At 39.3% G+C, this 25,872-nt stretch overlaps 1 protein-coding gene across 17 annotated transcripts in view; it reads left to right on the forward strand.

The window, feature by feature from the left end:
• LOC108248045 (calcium/calmodulin-dependent protein kinase type II subunit gamma) overlaps positions 1 to 25,872 on the forward strand; it is a 44,097-nt gene that overhangs the window by 624 nt on the left and 17,601 nt on the right. For all 17 annotated transcript variants that reach the window (XM_017436511.3, XM_017436545.3, XM_017436520.3 and 14 more), the window contains exons 2-11: positions 3,584 to 3,678; positions 13,444 to 13,503; positions 17,226 to 17,280; positions 17,432 to 17,497; positions 19,857 to 19,929; positions 21,115 to 21,217; positions 22,346 to 22,429; positions 23,183 to 23,277; positions 24,648 to 24,770; positions 24,904 to 24,987. In XM_017436511.3, the coding sequence (XP_017292000.1) occupies positions 3,584 to 3,678; positions 13,444 to 13,503; positions 17,226 to 17,280; positions 17,432 to 17,497; positions 19,857 to 19,929; positions 21,115 to 21,217; positions 22,346 to 22,429; positions 23,183 to 23,277; positions 24,648 to 24,770; positions 24,904 to 24,987 (838 nt within the window). The remainder of the gene's footprint in view (positions 1 to 3,583; positions 3,679 to 13,443; positions 13,504 to 17,225; positions 17,281 to 17,431; positions 17,498 to 19,856; positions 19,930 to 21,114; positions 21,218 to 22,345; positions 22,430 to 23,182; positions 23,278 to 24,647; positions 24,771 to 24,903; positions 24,988 to 25,872) is intronic.

A 25,872-nucleotide genomic window follows, 5' to 3' on the forward strand; every position in this document is an offset into this window, starting at 1 on the left:
CCCCCCGCCCGCCCGCTCCTTCCGTATCTGCCAGCCGGTGCTCGCTGGTCTACCGCAGCCGCCGGCGAGGGCCCCCCTCGAGACGCCCCTGAACACTTCGCCGGCCCGCGGCTCTGACAGCGCCTACCTGCGGCTTTCTGGTCGCCTGCTAACTAGGCCGGACACTTCAGCTGTTGCAGATGATTCGTGTAACCGTGTATTTATTTATTTTTATTGAGGGGAAAAAAGCCGCGCACAAACCCCCCACCCCGAATCACTCAATCAGGAAGTGACTCGGTCCTGGCGACGCTGGGTGGGTTTTGTTTGCTCTGTAACTCCGGGGCTGAGCCCACCGTCATGTCATCATGTTATCAATGAACACTTTCTCCTCGTGAGCCTCTCACAGATCTGATCACCTGGCAGGTATTAGGCCAGATTACTGCGTAAGAGGCAGGGGTGTGTTTTCTCCGTACTGGGATGATTGCAACACTAAATTATGTGACCCACATTTTTATTAAACCCAGCTTTATTACCACTGTGTGAATGCCCCATCTTGCTTTTGCCTCACCTTTAAAAGACATCCATTACTCTTTATTTTACCTGTAGCCCTAAAATATTTCAATACTAGAAATTTTAAATGGTGCCAATGCATAAAACTTCCAACATAACTTTGGGAAAAAAGGCGTACATTTTGATGTGTATAAGAGCATAAAGAGACCCAAGATCAACAGAAACGTTAAGGCTGGTACCATTGGCTCATTATGGTCACCATGGTAACCACATTCCTGTGTCTCTCACTCCCTGACTGCCAAGTTAACGAGGCAGACTATGCAAAAACTAGTAGTTTAATAGTGTTTCTGTCATATATATACATATATAACAAACTTACAGTTCCATTTTTGAAGGTATTTTGACAATCTATGCAAGCATGTGTGGGCGCAGATGGCGTCTGGGGACTGGGGGGGTCATGTCTGGTGTCTACGATTCATCTCCAGCCCCCCAGTCCCTCCCTACAATGTTATGTTTCAGTGGTACACAAATGTAACAATCCCAAATAAAACACTTTGACAGATTGGTCCAAAGTTCAAAAATCCTATCTGCGCCACTGCAAAGCATGGATGTCCACTCTTTATTCTGGAGGGGGGGGTTTAGGAGAAAATTGTAAGACCTATAGCCGTGGGGGACACACTGGGTAAAAGAAGACAAACATCCCTACGTTTCCTCATATTTTTTTCTGTATGTACCAAAAAATGTTGTGGGTGTAAGACGCACGTGTCTGCAAAAGATTTGGGAATTTTAGACAGCTCAGAAGTTAGTGTGTGACATCATTGCACTTCAAGTTAAGCGTTCTGTGGAAAAATCTCCGAAAATCATGCAACTTAAGCTGTTAAAAAAATAAAACAAAAAAAACTGTAGAGTTCATCTTTCTGTGATCCGTTTAAACTTTGAATGATGTTTCTACTCTGAAGGATGTCTGAGCTGCAGAGCTCCAAAGAGAGCTGGGTTTTCTCACGTTTTGCCAAAATCCCATTTTTCTTTTTTTTTTGTTTGTTTTTCCTCACAGTTCGTTGCAAATTTTGCGAACGTCGTGTAACCTACGGCTACAGATAAAATATAACAGTTTAGTAATAAATGCTATGTTTGCATCTTTAATGAGAGATTTTGTCATTTCTTTTAGTGGCTGCGTTACCAGAAACATATATATTCTAATTGCAGTAGCCAAAAAAAATTTATCGGGTCACAAAATTTGATGGCTGGTGGACGTTTGTGTTAGAATGGCGAGCAAACCAGACAGCCACCCTGTCTGTTAATGTAGTATCTTCTGCTCTTGGCCATAAAAGCTGCCCCTTAATCAGCAGCAGCAGGGCGGCATTGGTCCTACAAAGATATACTGCCCTTAATTTCCAGCTGCCATTTCCACTTTATCCTTTATAATTGACAGAAATCAATGGCACTGTTTGCGAGGCAGCACACATCGACACACCTGCACATCCTCCAAAGGGAATCTGGCCTCTGCTACCCCTGATTCTCCTCGTGACTTAGCTCTGCTTTTGTTTTCTGTGCCCGTCTGTTAATGCGTTTTTTTGCTCCGTCATAGGTTGTTAACGTCCAAGCACTGACTTGTACTTGTGTCACCTGTCACCTCTCATTTGCTGTTAAATAATTAAAACTTAAGAGCGGAGGAGCGGAGTGCAGAAGCAGCAGCACTTCATGTATCATCGGGAGGAGTTTAAAAAAAAAAAACTGCTTTTTTTCTCATTCGAGAAAACTGGAAGATTGAAAACTAGCAGGATGTACAGGCTGCTACAGAAATCAAGTGTAATTACCTCTACAAAAAAATGTTCCAAATCACAAGAGTAGCATGGAGAACATTCATCTGGGTCAATGTGAAACTCTTCAGGGTAGCTGTTGTTTCGTGTTGTGCTTCTGCTTTTGAGTTTGAGCACATTTCTACTGTGAATGTAATAAATGTTGACTATTTTTGTGAGGAATCCAGCTTTTCTTCGAATTTACTGTAATTTGAATTCTGCTTTGTATATAAAAGATTAGCAGAAGTACCCGGTCATTTATTCCAAATTCAAGACCTTAATATGTACATTACTGCTGTTTGGTTATCTCATCTTTTCTTATTGCTTAGACCAGTGGTTCCAGCTATGATCCCATAAAATAACAATGGAAGAGACTTGTGACCCCAACCATGACTGGTTGAAGCAAATAAACATCTTTAATCTAATTAAACAAAGACATAATAACAATAAAACAGCCCTAACAACTATTATACTTTGTATTCATTTTTGATTCCGGATTTTTAGTTTCTCAATTACAACAAACAATCCAGTTATGATTCATTTTAAATTTGAAGTACTGGAGATCATCTCAAAACCCCTAATTGGTGTTTCACAACCTTCAACCGATGGCCTAGACCAGGGGTGCCCGGTCCTGGTCCTCTGAGGGCCGCTGTGCAGCATGTTTTAGACTTTTCTCTGCTTTGGCACGCCTGATTTGAATAAATAAGTGGTTAACAGGCCTCTGCAGAACTTGAAGAGCAGAAAAACAGCGAAAACGTGCAGGACAGTGGCCCTTCAGGACCAGAACTGGGCTCCTAGACTGATTGCATATATATATATATATATATATATATATATATATATATATATATATATATATATATATATATGGTTTTATTGGTCAACATATATTTTTCATTGATGAAAATAAAAACAATAATTGCTGAATTCAAATAAACATGTATTTAACAGCCCTTAGAAAAACTCTCAGTAAAAACAAAACATAATTGTGGACTACGTGATTTAGTATAAGCTCAATTTTCCTACTTAGTAATTGATTATGTATGTACAAGCAAAGCTGATTGACACTTTTTTTTTTTTTAAGTGGCCAGTATTGTGTGATTAATCAGTCTATTTCTAGCCTTGATAGTAATTACTTTTAAAAACTGTGTGAGGGTGAACTGCAGTTACGTACACAAACAGACCATCACCACATGAGTGGTTTGCAGTTTTCAGATGTCACACTTTTTATGTATGTGTGAGCGAAAGCATGTGAAACAAACTACTTTTTGCTTGTTTGTTTTCTTTGTTCTTAGGGGAGCTTTTTCAGTGGTGCGTAGATGTGTAAAGAAGTCGTCCGGACAGGAGTATGCTGCAAAAATCATCAACACTAAGAAGCTTTCTGCACGAGGTATGGCATCACGCTGACACCGACTCACTGATATTTGAAAATAGAGCCTTGAGATTTTTGTTTTACTAAATATTTGGTAAATTAATGAATACATTTTGCATTTAAATTTCCTCTGATTCACTTTAAGATACTCTTTATGTCCTTATGTTGGCCAACATTATTGAAAACTGTTCAAGTACACAGAAGTCCCATGACTCAGATAATGGAGGAAATCTTTTATTAATCCGTTGTCTAACATATCTTATCAGTAACTTCCTAATAGTTTATTGATTCTCTTTATAAACACATTATTGAATCACTCCTTGGTGCGATTGGATTGCTTCTGTGAGATGAATCAAATCAAGTTCCTTGTTAAAACGGCACAAGATGCAACGGAATATTAACTTTTTTTGAGTGTTCACGTTGCTCATTTTCTGCACTTTCATGCACAGAGAACACATGTCTGTTGTGGCTCAGTGTAACAATGGCATGAACTCGTGTCATTGTGTCAGGACCTTCCCTGGCCTCAGACTCAAATACCTAATTACTTCTTTCTGTATCTGGTAAATTAGACGAGCAGACTCCTCCTTAGTATTCACACACACACCTGGCTTTCTCCTATTTTTTCCTGCACTCTCATTTCTTCTACGTCTCTCGTTCTCATTGCCTGTCTCTCGTCTTTCTGTGACGCGGGATTGGTTTGTATTGAGGCTAATCCACTTATACTAAATGTATCTTTATCAACCACTAAGACCCCACAGATACCATAGGCACCTCCCTGTTTGTCCTGTTGTCTGTGATGGTATTTATGTGTGCGTAGAAGAGAAAGAGAGGGTGCATGGAGTAATGCTAATAGAGTGTGTCTGTTTTGTGCGAGTGTGTTGTAATGCTGTTATTGTTCTTTCCCTGCCATCAAGTGTCCATATAGGGCTGCTTCTAGTATTAATGTCCCACCAAGGAAAAGTATGGGCTCAGCAAAAAGCTGTGGGCTCTTTGCAGAAGCAGAAAGTACAGTGTAGGCTTGTGCGTGTGTGTGTGTGTTTTTATGTGCATTTGCCACTGGAAATGAAAGTATGATTTTGAAAAGGATAGTCTTGCCATGAAGTCAGTGATGCAGATGACGCTCCTTATCAAGATGGCAATGTGAAATAAAGTGCAACAGAATGAGATATGATGGCGCAAAAGGAGGATGGAATTCTGCATTAAGAAATAAATAACAATAGCCTGCATTGCTGACATACCATGCACCTACATGCATAGGAAAACACAGCGACCACTCTGTGGTTACTGCGGGAGCAGGCACTTTGCCCGGTAGGATTTGGGTGGGGTTTTTTTAGACTGGCGGGTAAGTGTGGCCTCACGCGTGGCCTGGTGGGTAAGTCTCTTAAAGCTCCGGTAAACACTGCAGTAATCTGAAGAGGGGGGGAGGCCGAAGGAAGGAAGTCAAGGAAGGAACACTGTGAGGAAAGTTATGCTAGGAATGAATGTAGGTATTTTACTATGGGATAGTCCGTTTAGGGCTGATGCAAGTACAAAGCAGCATGCACAATAGGCATTTGGAAAATATATCTATATAACAGATTTTTAGCTCAGAGGAAACTAAGGTAAATGAATGTGGTAGGGGCTTGTTTGCTAAGGAAACACAAGAGTGTAGTTGACCAAAATGACTACAAGAATGGGAAATAATATTTTTCACATAACTAGAAAAAGATTTCTAGATAATTATTTTCAAGGATTATTATTTTATGTAGATGTATTTGGTTGAAATGAACCATTTTTGTCGAATAGTGTAAAACATTTATTAGCATCCCATAAGCCAATAAAACATAAGTTTCCTCTTGTAATTTAGGCTTTCTGTTGCTGATGTTTAAAGATCTGAATCGTCCCTTTTTACATTTTGGTGTGATCTATGCTACAATCAAGGCAACATAGCAGGTTAAAGTCAAGCCAAAGCTGTTTCATCTCTGAGCTGGCAACAAAAGTAGTCAGAAAGTCAAGCTGGCGAGTAGGTGGGACGTGGGGGAGACCTGATCCAACACTCCATTTTAATCAATGGCGCTGCTGTCACTTGCTGGTTGGTTGTTCTCTGTAAGCACACACTGTTGCAGGACTTGGCTGGCTTGATTGGTGCATATGTGAACGACCAGAGGCAGCTTAGAGAGGAGATCATCTTTGCAGCCATATTGTAGAACTGTCTCATTGAAAAGGGCCTTTTGAAGCCCTGCTGCCAGTCAGAGCCTAGATGCTTTTACTGCAGACGATCACAGACACAAAATTGCTTGACTATAAATTCTTGCTTGTGTAACATCCACCTTAAGTTACATATAATTCTCATGACGTACCATTAGAGACTGTATTAGTAGGTCTGCATCCTTTCAAATGATAAAAAATCTTATTCAGTTACAAAAAAGATTGCAGGAATAAAATCCCTGAAATAAGATAATAGGCCAACATCAAAATGTAACACCATTAGTGAACTCAGACTTCATTTTGCATCCAGGAAAAGTACATTTCAAGATTTGAATTCTTCTCTGGTACTACAAAACTGCTAAGCTGTTTTTTGTCCCTGAGTTATATTTACTATTGATAGATCTAGACCCAGATATTTGCCTTGATGCAATTTTTTTTTTATTATGAAGATGGTCTGGGATTCAAATATCTTGCAACATGTTTGTGTAAACGGTTGGCACCATGGTTTTGTGAAAGTAAGAAAATGGTGGACGAGAGGAGCAAGTAGTGACACCAAGAGTGAACTGTTTGCACGTGTAGTACTGTTCTTACTCAGATAAAGACTGTTCTCTGTGTGAGAGAGGGGGAAAAAAATCCCAATTGCATCTTCATTCGCTGCCAAAACTTGAAATACTTGTCGACTACAGCTCAATATCTGGAGCCTTAATTGTTCTTTTAATTATCTTAGTGGTTGGTTAGGTTGTTGATAAAGATGCAATGAAAACTAAGTGGTTTTGGAAGTTCTCTAATAATTAGAACCGTGACTAACTGACCAAGGGCTTATGGCTGAGGCATGGCTAATGTTCAGGTTTAAGGAGTGTATGAAATATGCTGATTGCCATACTCGTCTCATTGGAGGGTTCTGGGTCAGAGACATTCTGCAGATTTCTGACCACCTTGGTTCAAGAAGGTGATGTCTTTTATAAGCAGTGTCTGCAATAGACGCAAATGTGTCATGTTAGTTTTACAATGCAGCGCATAAGATGCTGCGTAGGTGTAATGTGAGTTTATCTGTGCAGAATGAATGTTCTGTTTCATTATGTTGTTGAAGTGACTCTGGAAACTGGAGGACTGCTGCATTGTCTGCTGCAACACCGTGTTTGTGTGTTCGAGAGAGAGGGGCCGAGCGAGCGCGTCCACTTTGATGCACAGCTCCAGCACTTGCTCTCCTAAAGTTACTGCTCTTGGGCTGTATAATTGCCTCATTGAAAATCATTTCAGTCGTACTTATTACTCAGCAATTTCCCACATTTACATCTCAGTTGAGTTAGTTAGCCAAAGCCTCTGTTCTTAATATATCAACATCAAAAAACTGAGCTTAAGGTGTTGTTCCATCTGAGTCCAGGTTTTGATTCAGTCCTCACATGTCCCATTTGTTCAGTTACGTAATTCAGACTGCTGATGTGGTCCATTACTGCTTTTTTCCCCCCACCTTTTAAGAAACTAAAAACATTTAAATATATTTTGCTACAACCTCTATTTAAAAGTGACTGTAGGTCAAAATAGATGCGAAAATGATCGAAAAAGCAAAGTTAGGAAACACAAATTGTAATTTATTTGAAGCACGATACTAACTGTTAACAGGATTAGCTACAACTGCCAATAAAAACATTCATTACTGTATGATTCTTATCACTACAAAACATTTAGTTCTGGCCTTAAGAGGCATATTATACTTACAGATGATAGGAAAAACATTTTGCTGTAAACATAATGTTTCTTAGTATTTGGGACCGTTTTATTCAGGTAGCTCATTATGTTACAAACATTTTCATGTGGCACTACATTTAAATTAATATTTTGTAAATGAGACACTGGCATAATAGAGCTTGTTGTTTTGTTCTTTTGTTCAATTGGTTGTAAATTTAATCATGCTATAACTATAAAACATTTCGCTTTTTTTGTCACTGTATTTAATTTATGAATAACCATTTGGTAAAACATCATTTTAAGATGTAGTAGTCCATAAATATGATTTTTATTTTAATCATTATTAGAAATCTATCACAGTCAAAAACCTAAAACGGCAACAAAAATATGTTTTGTTTTGCTTGTGCCAAATGGAAAACCCCATTTAACAAATCATTTTGATATTCTTCATTGGATAATCACAGGACATGTCACATGTATTAGTAACTATATTTACTGCCATTACAGTCAACTGTTCTCGTCACATGAATAACATCTAGTCAAGTGTCCTTTATACATGTGATTTGTTCTTGCAACATGAAAAGAAATACCAAATGCAGGGAAACCCGTGTTATCAGTTATCTGTTTGTGCAAGGAAGAACAAGAATGTTTTCTTATCAATTAAGGGTGGGAGGTAAAATCTGTTTTTGGATTCATTGTATTGCGGAAATGATTTTCAAATGTCTGCAACCGATTTTAACGTTAATCTGTGCTGCCGCTTGAGAAGAATCAGCAGAGTGATTGTTGTACGTTGCCGTTTGTCCCAGCAGACTTACCGTAGCTTCCTGGAGTAGAAACATGTTGCAGTAAAACTGTTTCCATATTTTTTTAATCCTTTCTTTGCTGAACCTTTAGGAATATGTCTGAAAATAGTTAGTTTTTATAACAAGACTGACTTTTGTAATGACTTTGAAATGTTTGATAAACACAATGTTAACTGTGTTAGCTTTTCTATGGCACTTTCCATGTTAAGTTAGCATCTATGCTAATTGTTGGTCAACAGTCAGTGATGATTTTGTTTTTCAGTTTTTAATTAGGCTTGTTAAAGTATAAATCATTGTTTATTTATGTAAAATAAGCCCTAGTTCATTTAAATTTCAACATAATAATAATTTTACAACTTCACAGCCTCTTAATTGTGATCGAATTGTGAAGTGCCTAAAGATTCCCACTCCTATTATTAATGTTTTTGCTACAATCACTAGAATATAAGTGGCAAGTTGTTTTTAAAGATCTTTTCAGCCTTCTCTAGTGAAAGTTATCAAGCTTCATCCTTAAAACACTGCCACATTATCCATACGCACTTTTTTCTGCTGATTTTTATATTTTCCAGTCCTGACAGTTCAGATGTAAATTTGTCTGAAACAGATTGAACTGAAATTTCAAGCTATCAACTCTGGCAGTTTAGAGGGGTGTATGTGTGCGCAGGTCGGGTCTTCGACATCCTTCGCAGCTAACGTAAGATGGCTGTGGGCCTGCCCCATGGCAAAGCAGATGGCCAATTAGAGAGCAGCAGGAAGTGCCAGTAATTACCCTCCAGCCCTCTCTTTTCCTGTCTTCCTCTACCACACACTCTCACACCAACAAATAAGAAGATTGAATGAATTAGTGCTGCAGTGACACTGCACTGTGGTAGACGGTTGTACAAAAAAGCACACGTGCACACACGCAACGGGAGCTGTGATCCTCTTCTAGCAAATAGACGTTCCACGTAATCCTCCCTCCATCTCTCTCTTGTCTCTCCGTCCTGCGTCACCGGTGTAATTAGAAGGAGGTTCAGGTCTCTCTTGTGTTCACTCGCTTTCCCTCAGATGAGGGAAATCGACACCTTGAAGGGAGGCTCGTTAGTTAAAGGTAGATGCAAAGAGTGTCAAAAGATGACGCTTCAAAATTTCTCACTCCAGCTTTAAAATGCATTTCTTTTAAAGGCCTAGCATTCTCTGAAAGAATGCGTATCGCCCGCTGACTTCCATGCCAAAGTTTTAGACTAAGACTCTTATGTTGAGAAATGGAATTGTAGCCATTTTGGGCGAACCTTGACAAATATTTTCAATCTCATGCGATATCACGAGCTGTCCTGCCCAGAGTATGTGTTGTAAATGACTCTCAGCTGCTATCAAATGTTAGCTCAGTATCTGTAAAACTCACAATTTTGTGCTGATTAATGTTAGCAGCCGTCTTGAATTGGACTGACTCCGAAAGTTAATCAGTCGTAGAGGTACATCCAATTATTACTTTGAGAGTTTTATTAAAATCCATCTAGTGGTTCATGAGATATTTTTCTAACAGACACAAACTGACACAAGCTGAAAAGGTTATCATCTACCTTCACCTCTTGTTGATAAGTGACACCAAGGAAAAGAGAACCAGGCCAACGAAAGGTAGACAGGACTCCGAGAGTCAACAGGTAGTTCTCATGTTACTGGACGGTGTTAGTTATAATAACCTGTAGGTGCTACAGAAGAACAGTAAGATAAGTGATGGCTCAGCAACAGCATGTGAATTTTATCTAAGGTTGTTGCTGCTCTGGGGAAATGAATGCAAATCCAGCCTGCCTCTGTCTCGTGTAATCTCTATGGGTCTGTGTGTTTGGAGTTAGTTGGCTTAACCACAGTGATAGTGCACACACACACCTACATCCTCAGTCACACTGGATCCTCCTTACAGTTACACCTCCTGACCCATGACCTCAGCTGCATGAGTTAGAGATGTTTCCGTGGCCACAGCATCCCATAATGATTAGATAGTTTAGGAGTGTCGAGCAGTTCACAGACCAGCATGTCTTTCAAGCACACCGTTAACCACAGGATCCAGTAAAATCCTCAAACAAGGATGTTGGTTCGGCCACGAAGAGGGTGTGTGTGTTCTTGTGAGCATCCCCTCCCTGCCTGAAGAGTAAATACTGCAGTGTTCTGTTACTGGGCTTCATAGAAACCCCTTCGCTCACACGCATACAAGCACATACACGCAACCATGTGCAAATTCCTGCATCTGCTGCTACACACAATAGGGCTGGGCAGTGTTACGGGATCCCAGAATGTCTAAATATAACAACAGAAGTTCTTTGAATACCGTCTGCTGTGTAACCTGTTCATTTTATAATTTAATAAAGTGACACAAAAGTGTCTCTGCATTGACTGAACTGTTTAAATTAAGCACATCTTGACTTATATGTTAAAGTTTTAGTTTATTTCCACCGCAAAGTTTTACGATAGTGCAGTGGCTAACATCGTGAAGAGCTCGTCACAAACTAAACCTCAAAAAGGGAAGTTTGGGCTGTCTTTTTACCAAAAAAAGAAACTGCTGCAGTGAAAGCAATGAGCAACATCTTAGAAGAATGAACAGAAGCTTGTAAGTCATCTCTGTGGGAAAGTTTGTAAGACTGCCCTGCTCAAAGTTGATATGATCAATAAGGAAATTTTAAAATTAAAGTCTTTAGATGCAAGCTCCTTTAGTTTTTATCTTGATTTTTGATTTATGAGCCTTTTTCTTCCCAGTAGTTTCTGTTCTGTGATGTATTAGCAATAAAAAATAACCATTGTGTTGTTTCTTTAAACCATAAAATGAAGGTTAAAATTCTACTAGCAGACATAAAGGCCCAGGAAGTACATGTAGTAGTAATGAGACAACATGACAAGTCATTTTAGGCAGATATTATCATGCCACAGTGTTTATGAAGGTTTAAAGTTGGCAAAAAAAAGAGAAAAAGATGCCCATTACACAGACCAAATGATTTGCAGATGTGGTTTTCTAACTAAAACTAGAGGCCATGTGAGCATGCGTCTCGCACACACATGAGATAAAATGGCGTTGGGGGCTGCGGCAGCTCGGTGGTCAGTGCCGCGGTCTTGAGGTCTGAGGCTGCAGGGTCGAGCCCTGGTTGAAGCACAAAGGGCATCCGATGTAAAAACGATTGCTAAATCTTCCGCGTGAAGTTTGCCCGCTGTGAAAAACCCCTGAAGGAGGGAGCAGCCGAAAGAAGAGCAAACTAAAATGTCATTAATGGTTTGACAAAACGATTACCTGAATTGCAAATTTAACAGCGTCAGTTTCACCTGTTTTTACAGTTCAGAGGCAAACGCAGCCTTTCTTGAAGGAGTGAACATCTGATCCGAATCTAAGCGATGTTTTTAGCCTCTTAGTGGAGGTATCCAGTCTCAATCTTACTTTTTCTGATATAACAAATAAAACATGAGCGGTAGTTTAATTTAGAAAATATCTGTGTGAACGGGGCAGGTAATATTTCTGAGAAGTTTGGGTTTGTATGCTGACAGTGGTTACTATTTGCACTTTTTTATCTGCTTATGTGATATTAACACAAATGCAACCGTTATGCATAAGAATCTCATTTATCATTCTGTGTGCCGTAAACAAAACAGAAATTCCTGCAGCTGTTTGCATCCTGTCCTGCCTCCTGTGCGCTCCACCAGGTGCTGCTTGGAAGTATTTACATTGCAAGATTGTTTCCCATGCAGAGAATCTCCTTCTGGGCCATGCATGTGTGAAAGAGCTACTGTGGGCACAGTCCAAACATCCTCTGATGTTTAGATATCGAAATGGCTTCTGTCTAGTTACCACTCTGTGGTTGTGGCACTCTTGTGATTGGTCTTTCTCACAGCTCTGACTAAAGAGCAATGGCCTCAAAAGCCTTTTAGCAGTAATCGCTACATGTAACAGACGGGCAGATTACTGTTAAAATTCTTAATTTGGCTTTATAAAAATGCTGATGGGACCATGCGCTTTTTATTTTTAAAAGGTTTTTTCTATAAATAAGCTCATGGTTTCAATGGATACCTAACCTATAGAATTTAAGAAATATTGTGTTTTAATAAACCACAGTAAAATATCATGCCAGGATTTATTATGAAGTGTTATCTGCAGTTGCTTTAATCACCAAACACACAAATAAATTGCTGGTTTTTAAGGGTGGGTGTTAAAATCGATTTTTCGATTCATTGAGACGTGGACGCAAACAATTCTGAATCGATGTTGAGAAACGCAAAAAAGTGGAGCGCAGCTGAGCGAGGTGTACAACCAGCATACTCTGCATTGAAACAAAGTGTTCGCAAGTATTTTGGCTTTTTAAAAGTTGAATGAAAAAAGAGGAACCTGGACAAGAGCAAAACTTTATGCAAGTCACGTCAAACTAAACTGAAATAATTTGGAAACGTGACAAAGATGAGAAATCACATTATACGTTTCCGCCTGAAGGAGGAAGAACTGCCACCGCTAACTTGAAGACCATCGAGCAAGCAATGTCAAACATTTCCACCTAACACGGGAAAGTCGAACCAAATTACAGAATCCATTGTAACTTTATTTGCAAAGGATTCGCTTCCAAATTCAGTCATTGAGAAGCAGGGCTTTTGCGCCAAGTTGTAGACTTCAGCTGTTTATGTTGTTCAGAATATGCTGAAGTCCACAAGATACAGGGTTTTTGTTCTAATTTATTTGTTTATTTATAGTCTTTTATATATTCATTGTTTGGTATTTTATTTTCAGACTTCTGTTGTAGTAGAGGATTTAGACTTTTCATTATTTTTAAACAAAGTTTTTTTTGTTTGTCTGTTTTTTCCAAACAAGCTGAAATCTGCAAGCAATATTTTTGAATGAAAGCTGTTTTTTTGTTGGTTTTTTTTTTTAATTGCAGAAATATACTGCTCATTACTTTGATTTATTAATAAAGATGTTGAAGTAATTTTGGATCATTGCAGATACTTTGCTTTAAAAGTACCACACGAGAGGTGAGCAGGAGAGAAAGAGGCATCGTTTAGTTTTATTATCTCATCACAGCCCCCTCACAGCGCCTAAAGATTCCCATCCCTACTGGTTTGTAATTCAACTTGTCTTTTGTACTTTTTTCCTCAGACCATCAGAAGCTTGAGAGAGAAGCTCGCATCTGCCGTCTCCTGAAGCACTCCAACATCGGTGAGTTTCCGTCTCCGTGACCACGATGAGCTGTTTGCTTTTGCTCGTGATATCCTTGAAATGGATGTGGGCAACATGGAGTTTCTGAAACATTGTTATACAGAATAAAAATGTGAAGCCATTAAAATGTAAAAAATTTTTTGTTATTTTCTTGCACGTTTGCTCTTTTTTTTTATTGGCTTTGTACCGTGAGCTGTTTACAAAAAGGTGAAAACTTTTTCATTCAACAACTGATGCTATTAGATTAGGATTTTTTTAAATAAACAGCAAGTCTGAATACTTCAACCTAACCCAGTGGTTAAACTAGAGAAACTGATCATGGGATCTTAGATAATAAGGTATTTTACATGTAGTCTGGCAATGGTAGACATTTTATTTTATTTTTTTAAATTTAGCTCGAAGAAACTAAAATCATCACTAGAAAACTGTCAGGATTCACAGAGATGCCAAGCTCCAAAATAGTTTATGTAAATGTGGATATAAATGGAGGCCTGTGTGACAGAGCCAGTTCATTCATGTCTGACTCTCTGACATCCCACAGCAAGTTTTGCATAAGCTATAAGTTTTTACCAGAAAAGTAAAAGGTTTAAATACAAACAATAACATAATCAGAAGTAACGCTGCTCCAACCTGGTGTAGTTGGTTTTTTTTGTTCCTCAGTTTGATTTAAGAAACATTTAATAACTCTTTTGATGTTGAACCACAATGCTAGGAAATGGGTGTTAAAGCTGAGAATGATTTGAGGATGTGTCATTGTTTTTGTTTTTGTTTTTTCCCTTAGTGCTAGCAGTGGTTTAGGAAGCACTTTATCATGGTGTTCCATTAAACAAACAATTGTCTCCACCTTTATGGAGAGGTTGACTCACACAAAGCTTCAAATTTGTACGGTTGAGTTCAGTGTTAATAATTATGCCAACTAATGTGTCCCAACTTCTCCAGCTTTTCTGCTTATCACACAAGTAATGTCAGATCAGTTATTTTGGTGACTGCAAACATTTTCTGTTCATATGCATGAAAATGATTGTCAGTAACATCATCTCCTAATTGAAAAGTTAAAACAATCCCTTTTCAGAGCCCTTCAGCTCCAGATATCTGCGTACAGCCGCTCTTTGTTAGTAAAAACACAAAACCCATTTGTTTTCCAAATTCGTTTCATCTTGTTAGGAGTTGCAGAGTGATGGGTTGGCTGGAGCCGATCCAAGTTCTTTATCAGGCGAGAGGAGGGGTACACCCCGGACGGGTCATCAGTTCACCGCAGGGCCACAGAGCTCACCAAGATAAACAATCATGCAAATGCACTCAAAGGTCAAATAATCCGCACAACGTGTAGGGTTGTTCAGGAAGGTGGAATACCCAGAGAAAACCTACACATGCAAACTCACAACAGACAATAGAGCAGAGATTCAAACCAGAACACAGCCTGTAAAATTGACTGAGTTATAATAATTAATTAGCCGTGGTGGCCATCTTGAATTAGTTAATCAGTTCTAAATATTGTATCAAAGGAAGACTTGGAGTTTCATTAAAGTCTGTCCAATGGTTCATGTGATCTTTTCCAGACAGACAGTGTAATGTGGAGCCCTCAGAGTATGTGTTGGGAATGGCTCTCAGCTACTACCACACAGAATTTTAGCTCAATATATGTAGAATTGAGTGGAGTTATAGCCATTTTAAGCATTAGCTAAGGGTCAGTTAGCTACAGTTGTTCTAAACAGTAATTGTCACTGTGATAGTAGTGAATAAAATGCTGACAAAGAAGCTGCCTGAAGGCTGTCTTGCCATCTGTATGGAACAGATCTGTCATGCCTCCTTGATTTGTAAGATATTATTCGAAGATTAGGGTTTTTATCATTCTTTACCTTTTTATACAACTGTGAATATAAAAAATAAACACAATATGCAGTTTTAATAGAGATGTCCAAAGAAGAAGGCCACATTGGAAGGAGAATGACTAAATCAATAGCACCTTCACCACCGCTCTCCTTATTTCTCTTTTCCTCATGTCCTAGTTTTCTTCTGCCCACCCTCAGGCACTTATTCACTCCTTGCCTAATCTCCCTGTTATCTTTCTCTCTCTGTATAGATTTTTCTACCTCTCTTGTCCTTTCTTTTCTTTTTCTTTTTTTTTTTTTGACATTTCTTGCCATTGTCTACATTCAAACTGTAGACAAAAGAGGCCACAAAAAAAGAGACATATGGAGAGACGAAAGCAGGAGGAGTAAGACAGATGGGAAGAGGAGGAAAGAACGGTCACTCTTGTTTCTTGCTGCAGGGGCATCCTACTTCATCTTATTATACAACTGATATTCACTTTACATAACTATCACTGTTTCTCTGCTGACACTAAAACCTAAGCTGTATCTCAGGCCCCCCCAATGCCCGATTCCTGCTGACTGCATCCTGCTTTGTCATTGTGCTGCTGTTTAGTTAAGTTGACAAGAGGGCTGGGGTGGTTACCGCATAACCGCAGTATCAAGGCAGAAGAAGCCTCTTACTGAATTTACTTCTCTTCGCCGGGCTCCCGCTCCTCTTTGTGTCACTAATCTGGAAACATGCTTGTTTTTTTAATTTGCAAGCTTCTTTTCAAGCTTCTGATCCAGACATGAGTTTTTGTCACCATTGTGCTCATTTAGGAACATCATCTGCAAAGAGCAAAATGACAAAACACATGCATATTTTCACACTAGGAGTCTTATTCTCGTTCTGCACGTGTGAAGAGGTTATTTTACAAATATGAATCAGCAGCTACTGTGTGGTTAGGGCAGGGGTCTGCAACCTGCAGCTCTTTGGTCCCTCTGCAGTGGCTCCTTGTAGCTTTGACCAAAATTAACATAGAATGAATATTTTTTACATTCATAACCTCAACAGGTTTTAGCAATTTTACTTTTCTTTTCCTGTTAATGAAATTTCTATTACAGATTGATGCAAACGATGCAAGGAGGCAAACTTAATGATCAGTTTGCACTAAATGGTAACCCATTAGCCACTTCACTAATCTAACCAAAGTCACACAGCGTGATCCATCCCTGAAATCCACCAGAAAATTAAACATTTTTAACACATTTAAGGAAAAATGCTAAGAGGACATAAAGTTCAGTTTCACACACGACAGGTTAATACATTACATTACATTTCTATCTTTATTTGTGGTGTTTTTACAAAAACTAGGTCATTAAGTGTCTTTTTATAGTGTATATATCTTTTTAGAATTGAGCTACCACTAAACAGAAATGACCTGCGTCAGCTTCTATTTTGCCGGTACCAGTTTGGTGGTTGCTCAAAAACTTTATACCGTCTATATTTTGCACTCTTCTGTAGGCGTTTCCTCATCCATATTCTGCAAACTCAAGGTTTACTTGTGCTGCTCTGGTTTCTCAAACTGCACACACAACAGTCTCAGAGCTTTAGCTGGTTTGTTTTACGTCACACAACCATACAGTTTAACTTGTTTCACCTGTGGAGCGTGGAAAGATCTGTTTGATTCTCACAGTATATGTTCAGTTTGGTAATGAAAAGGTATGTCGCTAAATATCCCAAGTATATGATGCACTCAAATCTTTGCCGTAAGAAAGCATTTACTTCTTAGTCCTCATTGATATTTAATCCTAAAATACATCTCTGTTTTTTCTTATGAGAGATTAAGCCATTAAACTCTACAAAAACCCGCTTTTTAAATGTAGTTGCTGTTGTGTTAATCTCACATTCCACCCTCTCTCTTGCAGTGAGGCTGCATGACAGCATTTCGGAGGAAGGCTTTCATTACCTAGTCTTTGACCTGTGAGTATATTCTGTGCACGCACACACAGTGACATTTCATCCATGCGCACAACCGGGGTTTGTTTGGGTATGCTAACAACTTCTTTCTTTGGCCTCCCTGTCTCATTCTGTCTCGTTCTTCGGCTCGTTCCTTCTCTTCCCCCCATCCCAGAGTGACAGGAGGGGAGCTTTTTGAAGACATTGTAGCCAGAGAGTACTACAGTGAGGCTGATGCCAGGTAAGCACTTCCTATGAAGCTCCCCTGACATTAATGTGTGCACACACTGCTGCAAATGTACAGAGTAATCCTATTAAACATATGAATACCACACTCACCCTTGTGGTAATTGCACCACTGTGTCTTTGTGTGCTCACAACGTAATTGGTTTGCTTGTATTCTTGTCAGGAAATGCATCCCTGTCAACAAGTGCAGTAATGCATCTTTCTCCCAGCTTTCATTAAGCACACTGACCATCCATGTTTTAATGCAAAGGCGTGAGCTGATATTAGGGAACGAACCTGTGAATGTTATCAGATAAACATCACAAAAATACTGGCTGTATTTCTGTGAATCTGCAAATTGACAGCTTTAATTGGCTTGAAACTGTTACTGAACATCTTTGAGATTTAAGTGGTATTAGACAGAGGTTTGATCTATTTCTTCTACTTATTTTTCTTTTAAGAGGAGAACATTATATCTGCTTGAGTTTGTTGTCGTATTAAGACTGTACAAATGTGTAATCATGCCATTTGGGAAGGACATTTTAAGCTCAAACTATTCTTCCAATTCGTCCGGTAATCATTTGATTTTTGAATATCCAAACCCCTGCCCACACCCTCACACCCCAGCCTGGTTCTCCCAGTTCTGTCTAACCTCCCCACCTACCAGCCAACTCTACAAAATAGAGAAAACACATTCTTATTTTGTGCTTTACTCATGCAGGGCTGGTTAATGTAGCACAACAAGTGTTGGCAAGCATCTTAACGAGCGCTAATCCCAGCTGCCGATTTTATGATTCAGAACCGTTTCCTGTTTCCAGTTTTTGCTGCAAAATGACCATGTCCACATGGTTTACTAAAGTTTACTTTACTCACCCGGGGTCCTGCAGCTGAAAACCGTTCTAATGAAACAGAGAAGTGTCCTGCAGCTAATTCTGCTAGGTGGCGATATTTACATTTCTTCTATTTCACAGACCCTATGTCTCAACATGGAAAGAGGTGGAGGTATTCTGTGAGTGAAGCTGTGCTCACCCGTGACCATAGTTTCCATTTTATAATCCTTTCAAAATAAACTACAATGGCAGAAAGACACTGGGGGGTGCTCAGTTGTTTTTCTTAAAGCAGGGTGAGCCGTAGGTAATCTGTCAGAAAAAACAAAAAAAAGTGCACCGATTGGAAAAGCATCATTAGGAAATAACATTGTGTGTCAATACCAGGTGCCTGGTAGACTATGACAGTCATGTTATTCTTTAACTTCAGATAATTGACAAAAAAATAGGTTTAGGGATGGGCAGTGGTTTTCAAAATTTGAGTGATTCAATGCAATAAAGATTAAATATCTATTTGTTGTTTGGGAGACTTGAATAAAATTGCAAGAATTCCTATGTACCAAATCACTTTAAGTGATGCAGTTCTTGACCACAACAACAACCACAATACAAAGTGTTGTTATATCACAATGCTCACTGGATCCATTGTGTTATCAATCATGAACTGAACATTTTTTCTTCTTGACACAATGGGTGACAATACAGACACTTTGGGTCCAGATCTTCCAATCTATCCACTCCACCACCTCTGTGGATGTTTGTTGTCATTTAACAACTGGAGGTATCTGTCCATACGAATGTGGGACACTTTGCACGTTCAAATGTGCACAGAAACACTCAGAAAAGAGATGTGGACAATTGAGTCTGCTGGCACGTTTCTCTTTCCAGACGTATGACCTCAACATGAGCTTTAAGCCGAGAAATCATGAAACCTGACATGACACTGTGGAGGACGGTAATATGATGGGTCTTGTAGTGACTTGTAGGGAAATTGTGCAAGACACATCATGAGCTGATTAGGCTAGTGTCAAATACATTCTCATCAGTCAGTAATGAGAAATGATAAAGACATTAGTAACCACAGTGACAAATTCATTTTTTAAAATGCATCTGGGGGGCTACTTGTTGCTAAAACACACAGAATTACCTGTGAGTTACTCATTTAGCAAAGCCAGTTTTTTCCTGCTTGTCGTAAATTTACGACCTATTAAACTGGGCTACTGTAATACTCTTTGTGCTGATCAACTTGACCAAAAAAAGGAACCCCATGAGCTCGCAAACCTCCGACTACAGCCTCACAAAGACATGTAACTGCTCCAGTTACGTTTTTTTTTATAATCACGATGAGCAATGTTGAGGTTCTCCTTCTACTTGATTTCTAAATAATCCTGCAGTGAAATGCAGTTTTTGTCGTCGCACCAGAATTCCCCCAGGCTTCAGTGAAATGCAGGACAGACAAATCCTGTGCAGTGTTTGTCATGTTTTTGTAATGAAGGCCAGTGGCTGACACGTCGCCCCGTTTGTCCTCTTTTCTCTTTCTCTCTGTAGTCACTGCATTAGTCAGATCTTGGAGAGTGTCAATCATATCCACCAACATGATATTGTGCACAGAGACCTCAAGGTGAGTGGCTGCCCGTTGCCGTGACAACCACACACTCTCACACACCTCTGCTCGTGGCCATGGCAACACACAGATGGCTCTCAGTCTCCGTTTCTGCTTCTCTCTCTGCAGTTTTGCTTCCATCCTCTTCTTTTTTTTTTCTGCATTCCCCTCCCATTTACTTTTTTTTTTTTCCCCCTCTGTTCCTCTATCTGTTGTCACATCTGTCATCCTGTCTGTCCTTGACCAGAACGTGCTTCTGCTCATGCATGTGTGTGCTCATGCTGAGCATAGAGATGGTGAGTCATGATCACGTGGAAGGGGTTTGTCTCTTTACCTATAGCAAGAAAAAAAAGAAAGACAAGGTCTCGAACAATACATGCGTGCAGGAACACACACACACACATGCTCTCATAGTTCTGCTGTGAGGGAAGAGGTACGGGCATCGCCACACGAGTTGCCAGGGCAACCTGAGTGACATCACACCACCCGTGGAGCCACATGGGGAGGGGCTTCACTTGTCCTGAATTGCTGATTGGCTCAAAGTGCAGGAAGAGAGCTTGCCCGCAACCTTCCTTTTATTTTTATTTTTTATTCTTTCAGAATCAAGTTTACTGTAAAAAGAATAATCTTCGTTCAGGTTGTTAATAACCTGTATTAAATTGCTCCATTTTCATGCAGAAACTGCACTGAGTGGTGTTAAAATCTCAAGGCATGTCTGAGATGTATGCGTGGGTGGCTTTTGTATGTACGCACGCGCTCTGTGTTGCAGAGTAACGCTATTACCCCGAGCGCTGGCTGTCTGATTTGTTGGCCTTTTATCCTGAGTGGGCTTTTTACTGCGTCCCTTCATGTCCCGCTGCCCAAACAACTGCCATTTAGAACACTGCCACACACACGCTGCCTCTCGCTAAGTACATTTAGCATGCAGTCTGCAGCTCTGCCGAAATGACTCCTGAGTGGTTTCCATGGCTACGAAACCATGTCCATATAAGGTGTTGTGGAGATTGTCAACTACCCATCCTTTCCCCTACCTTCTCTGTGTTTCTATCTCTTTCCTACGCCTTCACCCCACCCTCGCACAAGCTGTGTCGAATACATAAAAATAAATAAATATTTTTAAGAAATAGCTTCACTTCCGAGTGCCTGTAATTATCTCCGTCCTGATCTCTTGTCCTACATTCTGCTTCACAATATGTGTGTCAGCCTGAGAACCTGTTGTTGGCCAGTAAGATGAAGGGAGCTGCAGTGAAGCTGGCAGACTTTGGCCTTGCTATCGAGGTGCAGGGAGACCAGCAGGCTTGGTTTGGTAAGAAAACACACACACAGACAAACTCGTATCAAATGTGGAAGACAGCCAACTGATGGGTTATTCTATCTGAGAGTTAAGCGATGGATAGTTTGGGCACTGGGTCTGAATTACTGCCTTCATACGGCAGTGTTCGATGAAACTCATCCACTGAAATATAGAAGCTAAAAAAAAATAGTATTTTCACAGAAAATGTGCTTTGAATGCTGAGTGCTGAATGACTTTGCAGAAATTTTTTGAAGCTGAAACCTAAGTTACAAAGAAAACATCAGAACAAGCTAAAATGAGCCAAACAGTAGCTAAAAGCTAAAACCAGCAGAATGGTGGCTAAAGGCTATATCAGGCAGAACAGCTGCTAAAGGCTAAATCAGGCAGAACAGCAGCTAAAGGCTAAATCAGGCAGAACAGCAGCTAAAAGCTAAATCAGGCAGAACAGCGGCTAAAGGCTAAATCAGGCAGAACAATGGCTAAAGGCTAAGTCTGGCAGAACAGTGGCTAAAGGCTAAAACCAGCAGAACAGCGGCTGAAGGCTAAATCAGGCAGAACAGCAACTAAAGGCTAAAACAGGCAGAATAGTGCCTGGAAGCTACAATTGACTAAAACTAGCTAAAACCTTAACAGAGCAAAAGGAGACAAAATAGAGCAAGAATGTTTGAGCAGATATCAAAGATGACAATGTTTTCAAAGAACTGAAAAAAAAGAAAGTCAATAAAGTTAAATATTTTGGAAAGTATAAAAGTTACAATAATCAAAAGTCATAGCACCCATCTCCCGAATGAGCTGAACATTTTGTTATATAAATGGCTAAAATGGCACAATATGCCAAAGTAGTTTGTGAAAAAAGGAAAAAAAATATTCAGAAGAACCTATAAAGATGAAAACAATGGTGTGAATGTTGACTCAACTGACTCAAACTATTGCTTCAAAGAGTCACTGCCACTTTTCAGTTCAATTTGTTTTGGCTCAATCTCCAGCAGGGATGAGATAATTTAACAGCATTTGCTTGACTCTTGTTTAAATGACAACAGATATGTTGGGATGTTGTGCAAGACCAGATAAAAAAAATGTTATTTAAAGTACCTTTGTCATGAATTTGCTCAAACATCTGGTTAAATTGGTTCTTTACAGGGTTTGCAGGGACTCCTGGTTATCTCTCCCCTGAAGTCTTGAGGAAGGATCCCTACGGCAAGCCTGTGGATATATGGGCTTGTGGTGAGTTTGAGCTTCGCATTCAAACATTTTGGAGTTTTGGGAAACAAACTCCAGATAGTTTCAGGATTTGTTTCGTTGTTGGTTCAACCAATTGAACAATCTTAACGACCTGGTGTTTTAAGATGAATAAATGATACCAAAACTAGTTAAATTGCATTTTCTGCAATAATGCAGAAATGCTTAACGACTTGCTAAAATTTGCTAAAGAAGCTGAAACTGAGTTGTTAAAACTAAAAGATGCAGAACACTAGCTAATAGCTAAAAATAGCAAAATGCTAACTATAAGCCAAAAGTAACTACCTTAAATGTAAATGTAGCCAAATGCTACTTAAGCAAAACTAGAAGTAGTAAAAGGGTAGCTAAAAGTCTTAAAATGATAGCTGGAAGTATCGCAAGAAAACAAAAATAGAAGTTTGCTGAAGCTAATTTCAAAGAAACTAATGTTTTTGAAAGAATTGAGGTTTTCTGAATGTATTTCTATGGAGAGAAACAATGAAAAAAACTGAAAAACAATGATATCAAGCTGAATCAGAGTTCAGGCAATAAAGATGTTTTTAAACCTTGAAACCTATTTCAACTAGATGACTAAAGCTTAAAATAAAACACTTTTCTTACAAAGTAACCTGCTTATATTGTTGATTTTTCTTTTTGAATGTATGGTTTTCTTCTGTGGAACATCATTACTTGTTGCTGAATGCTGCTTCAGCTGGTTTTGTAACACGATCTTTCTCTTCCCACTTTATTTTCCGTCAGGCGTTATTCTCTATATCTTGTTAGTTGGATATCCTCCTTTCTGGGATGAAGATCAACACAAACTCTATCAGCAGATCAAAGCTGGGGCATACGATGTAAGTGTGTGTATATTTCTGATGGGTGCAGTGCAGGGGTTGGCTAAGCAGTTTTTGAATGTTTAATAGTGTCCAATTGAGATCTGGTCCAAAGCTATTGATCCTATCAGGGCTTTCCTGACGCATTGCAGAGGTGTGTGTTTGTGTGGAAGATACAGAATGAGAAGGTGTATCCTCCTCTCTTAGTCGCTGGTTAATCAAGTTACAGTGCAGCTCTTTTATAAGGGTTTCACTCTTTCCACTGGTAACATCATCATGACCTTTTATACATTTAGAGGGGAAACGAAAGGGGTTTTGATGCTAACATAAATCAAAAGAAAGTCACAAAAAATGCTTGTTTTCAGAATCTCTAATTTTAATAGATTGACACTAATTTAGAATTAATAATCAAAGATCAAAAAAATTACTCTGGTCTCTTTAGCATTTTCCATGATCACTCAGAAGTGTGACGTATCGAGTGTCGAACAGGAACACAAACAAGGCAGGAAATGGTAAACACAGATAATGTGGGGATGAAATAGTTCAGTTTATTATAATTAATTGTGTAAACTGACCCAAAACACCAACAGCTGAGTGATTCTTCAGCTTCCCAAAGGACTTGATGGCTGTGGTTAGTTTAGCTCCTGGTGAAAATTACAACCCAAAGTCTGGAGACTGACTGTGGAGTTGATGTTCTGAAGAGGACCACCTGAAATACAAACTTTCAACAGAAGAAGCACCACCTGTTGGACCGGTAGCTGTCGTTTCCTTCCGTCTGACCGGCACCAACAGCCTCTAGTTGTCCAGATGTTAAACTCCTTGAAGACTGTAACATCGTTGTAAAGTTCGGGGGGTCCTCTTGTGAAATGTGGGGCTCCTGTTCCCAACAGAATCAGTTCAGACCAAAAAAAGTTTTTTTCAAACTGGTACTTTTGTTAACAAGACGTGATGCTTCGATGCTTCCATTTTTCCTGATAAACACTGTGACAGTAACCTCCTCAGTGTCCTACAGCGGTCTGCCACAGCTGGCCCCGCCTCCTTCTACGTCCTCAACCAAGGAGGTAGCTCCGCCCACACAATCAGTCGACTTCGGGATTTTGACACAAAAACTCTAAAAACAAGTCATTAACATTTTAAATAATAGAAATGGTCCACTGGAGTGTTTTATAATTGTTTAACTAAAAGAAAACTATAAAAACTCATTATTTTATTTCATTTCCCCTTTAAACTTATTTGTTGTGTTACCTGCACACTATGCTCAGGTGGTGTGGCCTGACCAAAAACCTACAAATAGAGACTCTTAAGTCTTTCAGTGTCAAAGTATGAAATCCAGTCCGTTTAGCCTTTTCGTGTCTTTTATTTTATTTTGTTTTATTTTCAATTTTTCTTAGTTCCCGTCCCCAGAGTGGGACACGGTGACTCCAGAAGCAAAGAACCTGATCAACCAGATGTTGACCATCAATCCAGCCAAGAGAATCACTGCTGAACAAGCCCTCAAACACCCATGGGTCTGCGTAAGTCATCACACACTCCTCTAAATCAGCTGAGAGGACATCTGGAATCACACAGTATTTACAAACCTGAACATTATTCATGCAATAACATGAATAATGTACAATAACACCTTCTCGTTCTGTCCTTTTGCAGCACCGTTCTACAGTGGCGTCCATGATGCACAGACAGGAAACTGTCGAATGTCTCCGTAAATTCAACGCTCGCCGAAAACTCAAGGTTTTAAATTTTAACACGCCTCCTCTCTGGATTTTAAACATTTCTATCTTCTTGAAGCTTCACTTTTTTAAGCCCTAATTATTATTATTATTATTATTATTTTAAAAAAGTTCAAGGATCCTTTTCTTTTACTGCTATACAACACAAGCCAGCATTTCCCTGTTCATTGCCACTTAAATGGTTTAAAATTGGTTAAATAATTGCACTATTTCTAGGTGATTAGCAGGATTTCCCTTCATGAGCTATTGGAATCATTACATGAAAGTCTACTCTAATAATATAAATCAGAAAAGTGAATGTGATGCCCGAGGCGAGTTTAAAAGATCTGTGACTAAGCACAGTAATGATGCCACAGACAGTGAGTCTTTTTCTCTGTCAAGCCCTGAAAAACAGATGGGGGCACTTCACACTTGGGACTATCAGTGAAAATCAGTTTCTTTGACAGTTTAGACAGCGTGAAGGACTTTGTGTAATGTCAACCACTATTTCTTCAGCTCCTCGGCTGAATGGGAATAAATACACAACACGATGACTCCCAGTTTGCGAGACGTTGACGTATTTACGATTGCAAACCAAAGTGTAGGCATTCTAAAGAAAGGAAAACTTTGACCTGTATGTCATCTGAGTCAGGTTCAGTGTACAACCAACAGAAGATTTTAATAAGAAATGTAAAACAGCAGAACTTCTACAAAGTCTTGAAAGGCCAACTGGCTTTTTGTATAAAGTTCAAACCATACAGGTGCTGGTCATAAAATTAGAATATCATGAAAAAGTAGATTGATTTCAGTAATTCCATTTAAAAAGTGAAACTTGTATATTATATTCATACATTACATACAAACTCATATATTTCAAATGTTTATTTCGTTTAATTTTGATGATTAC

Source organism: Kryptolebias marmoratus, linkage group LG17 (assembly GCF_001649575.2).
Source record: "Kryptolebias marmoratus isolate JLee-2015 linkage group LG17, ASM164957v2, whole genome shotgun sequence".
In the NCBI taxonomy this organism is placed as follows: Eukaryota; Metazoa; Chordata; class Actinopteri; order Cyprinodontiformes; family Rivulidae; genus Kryptolebias; species Kryptolebias marmoratus.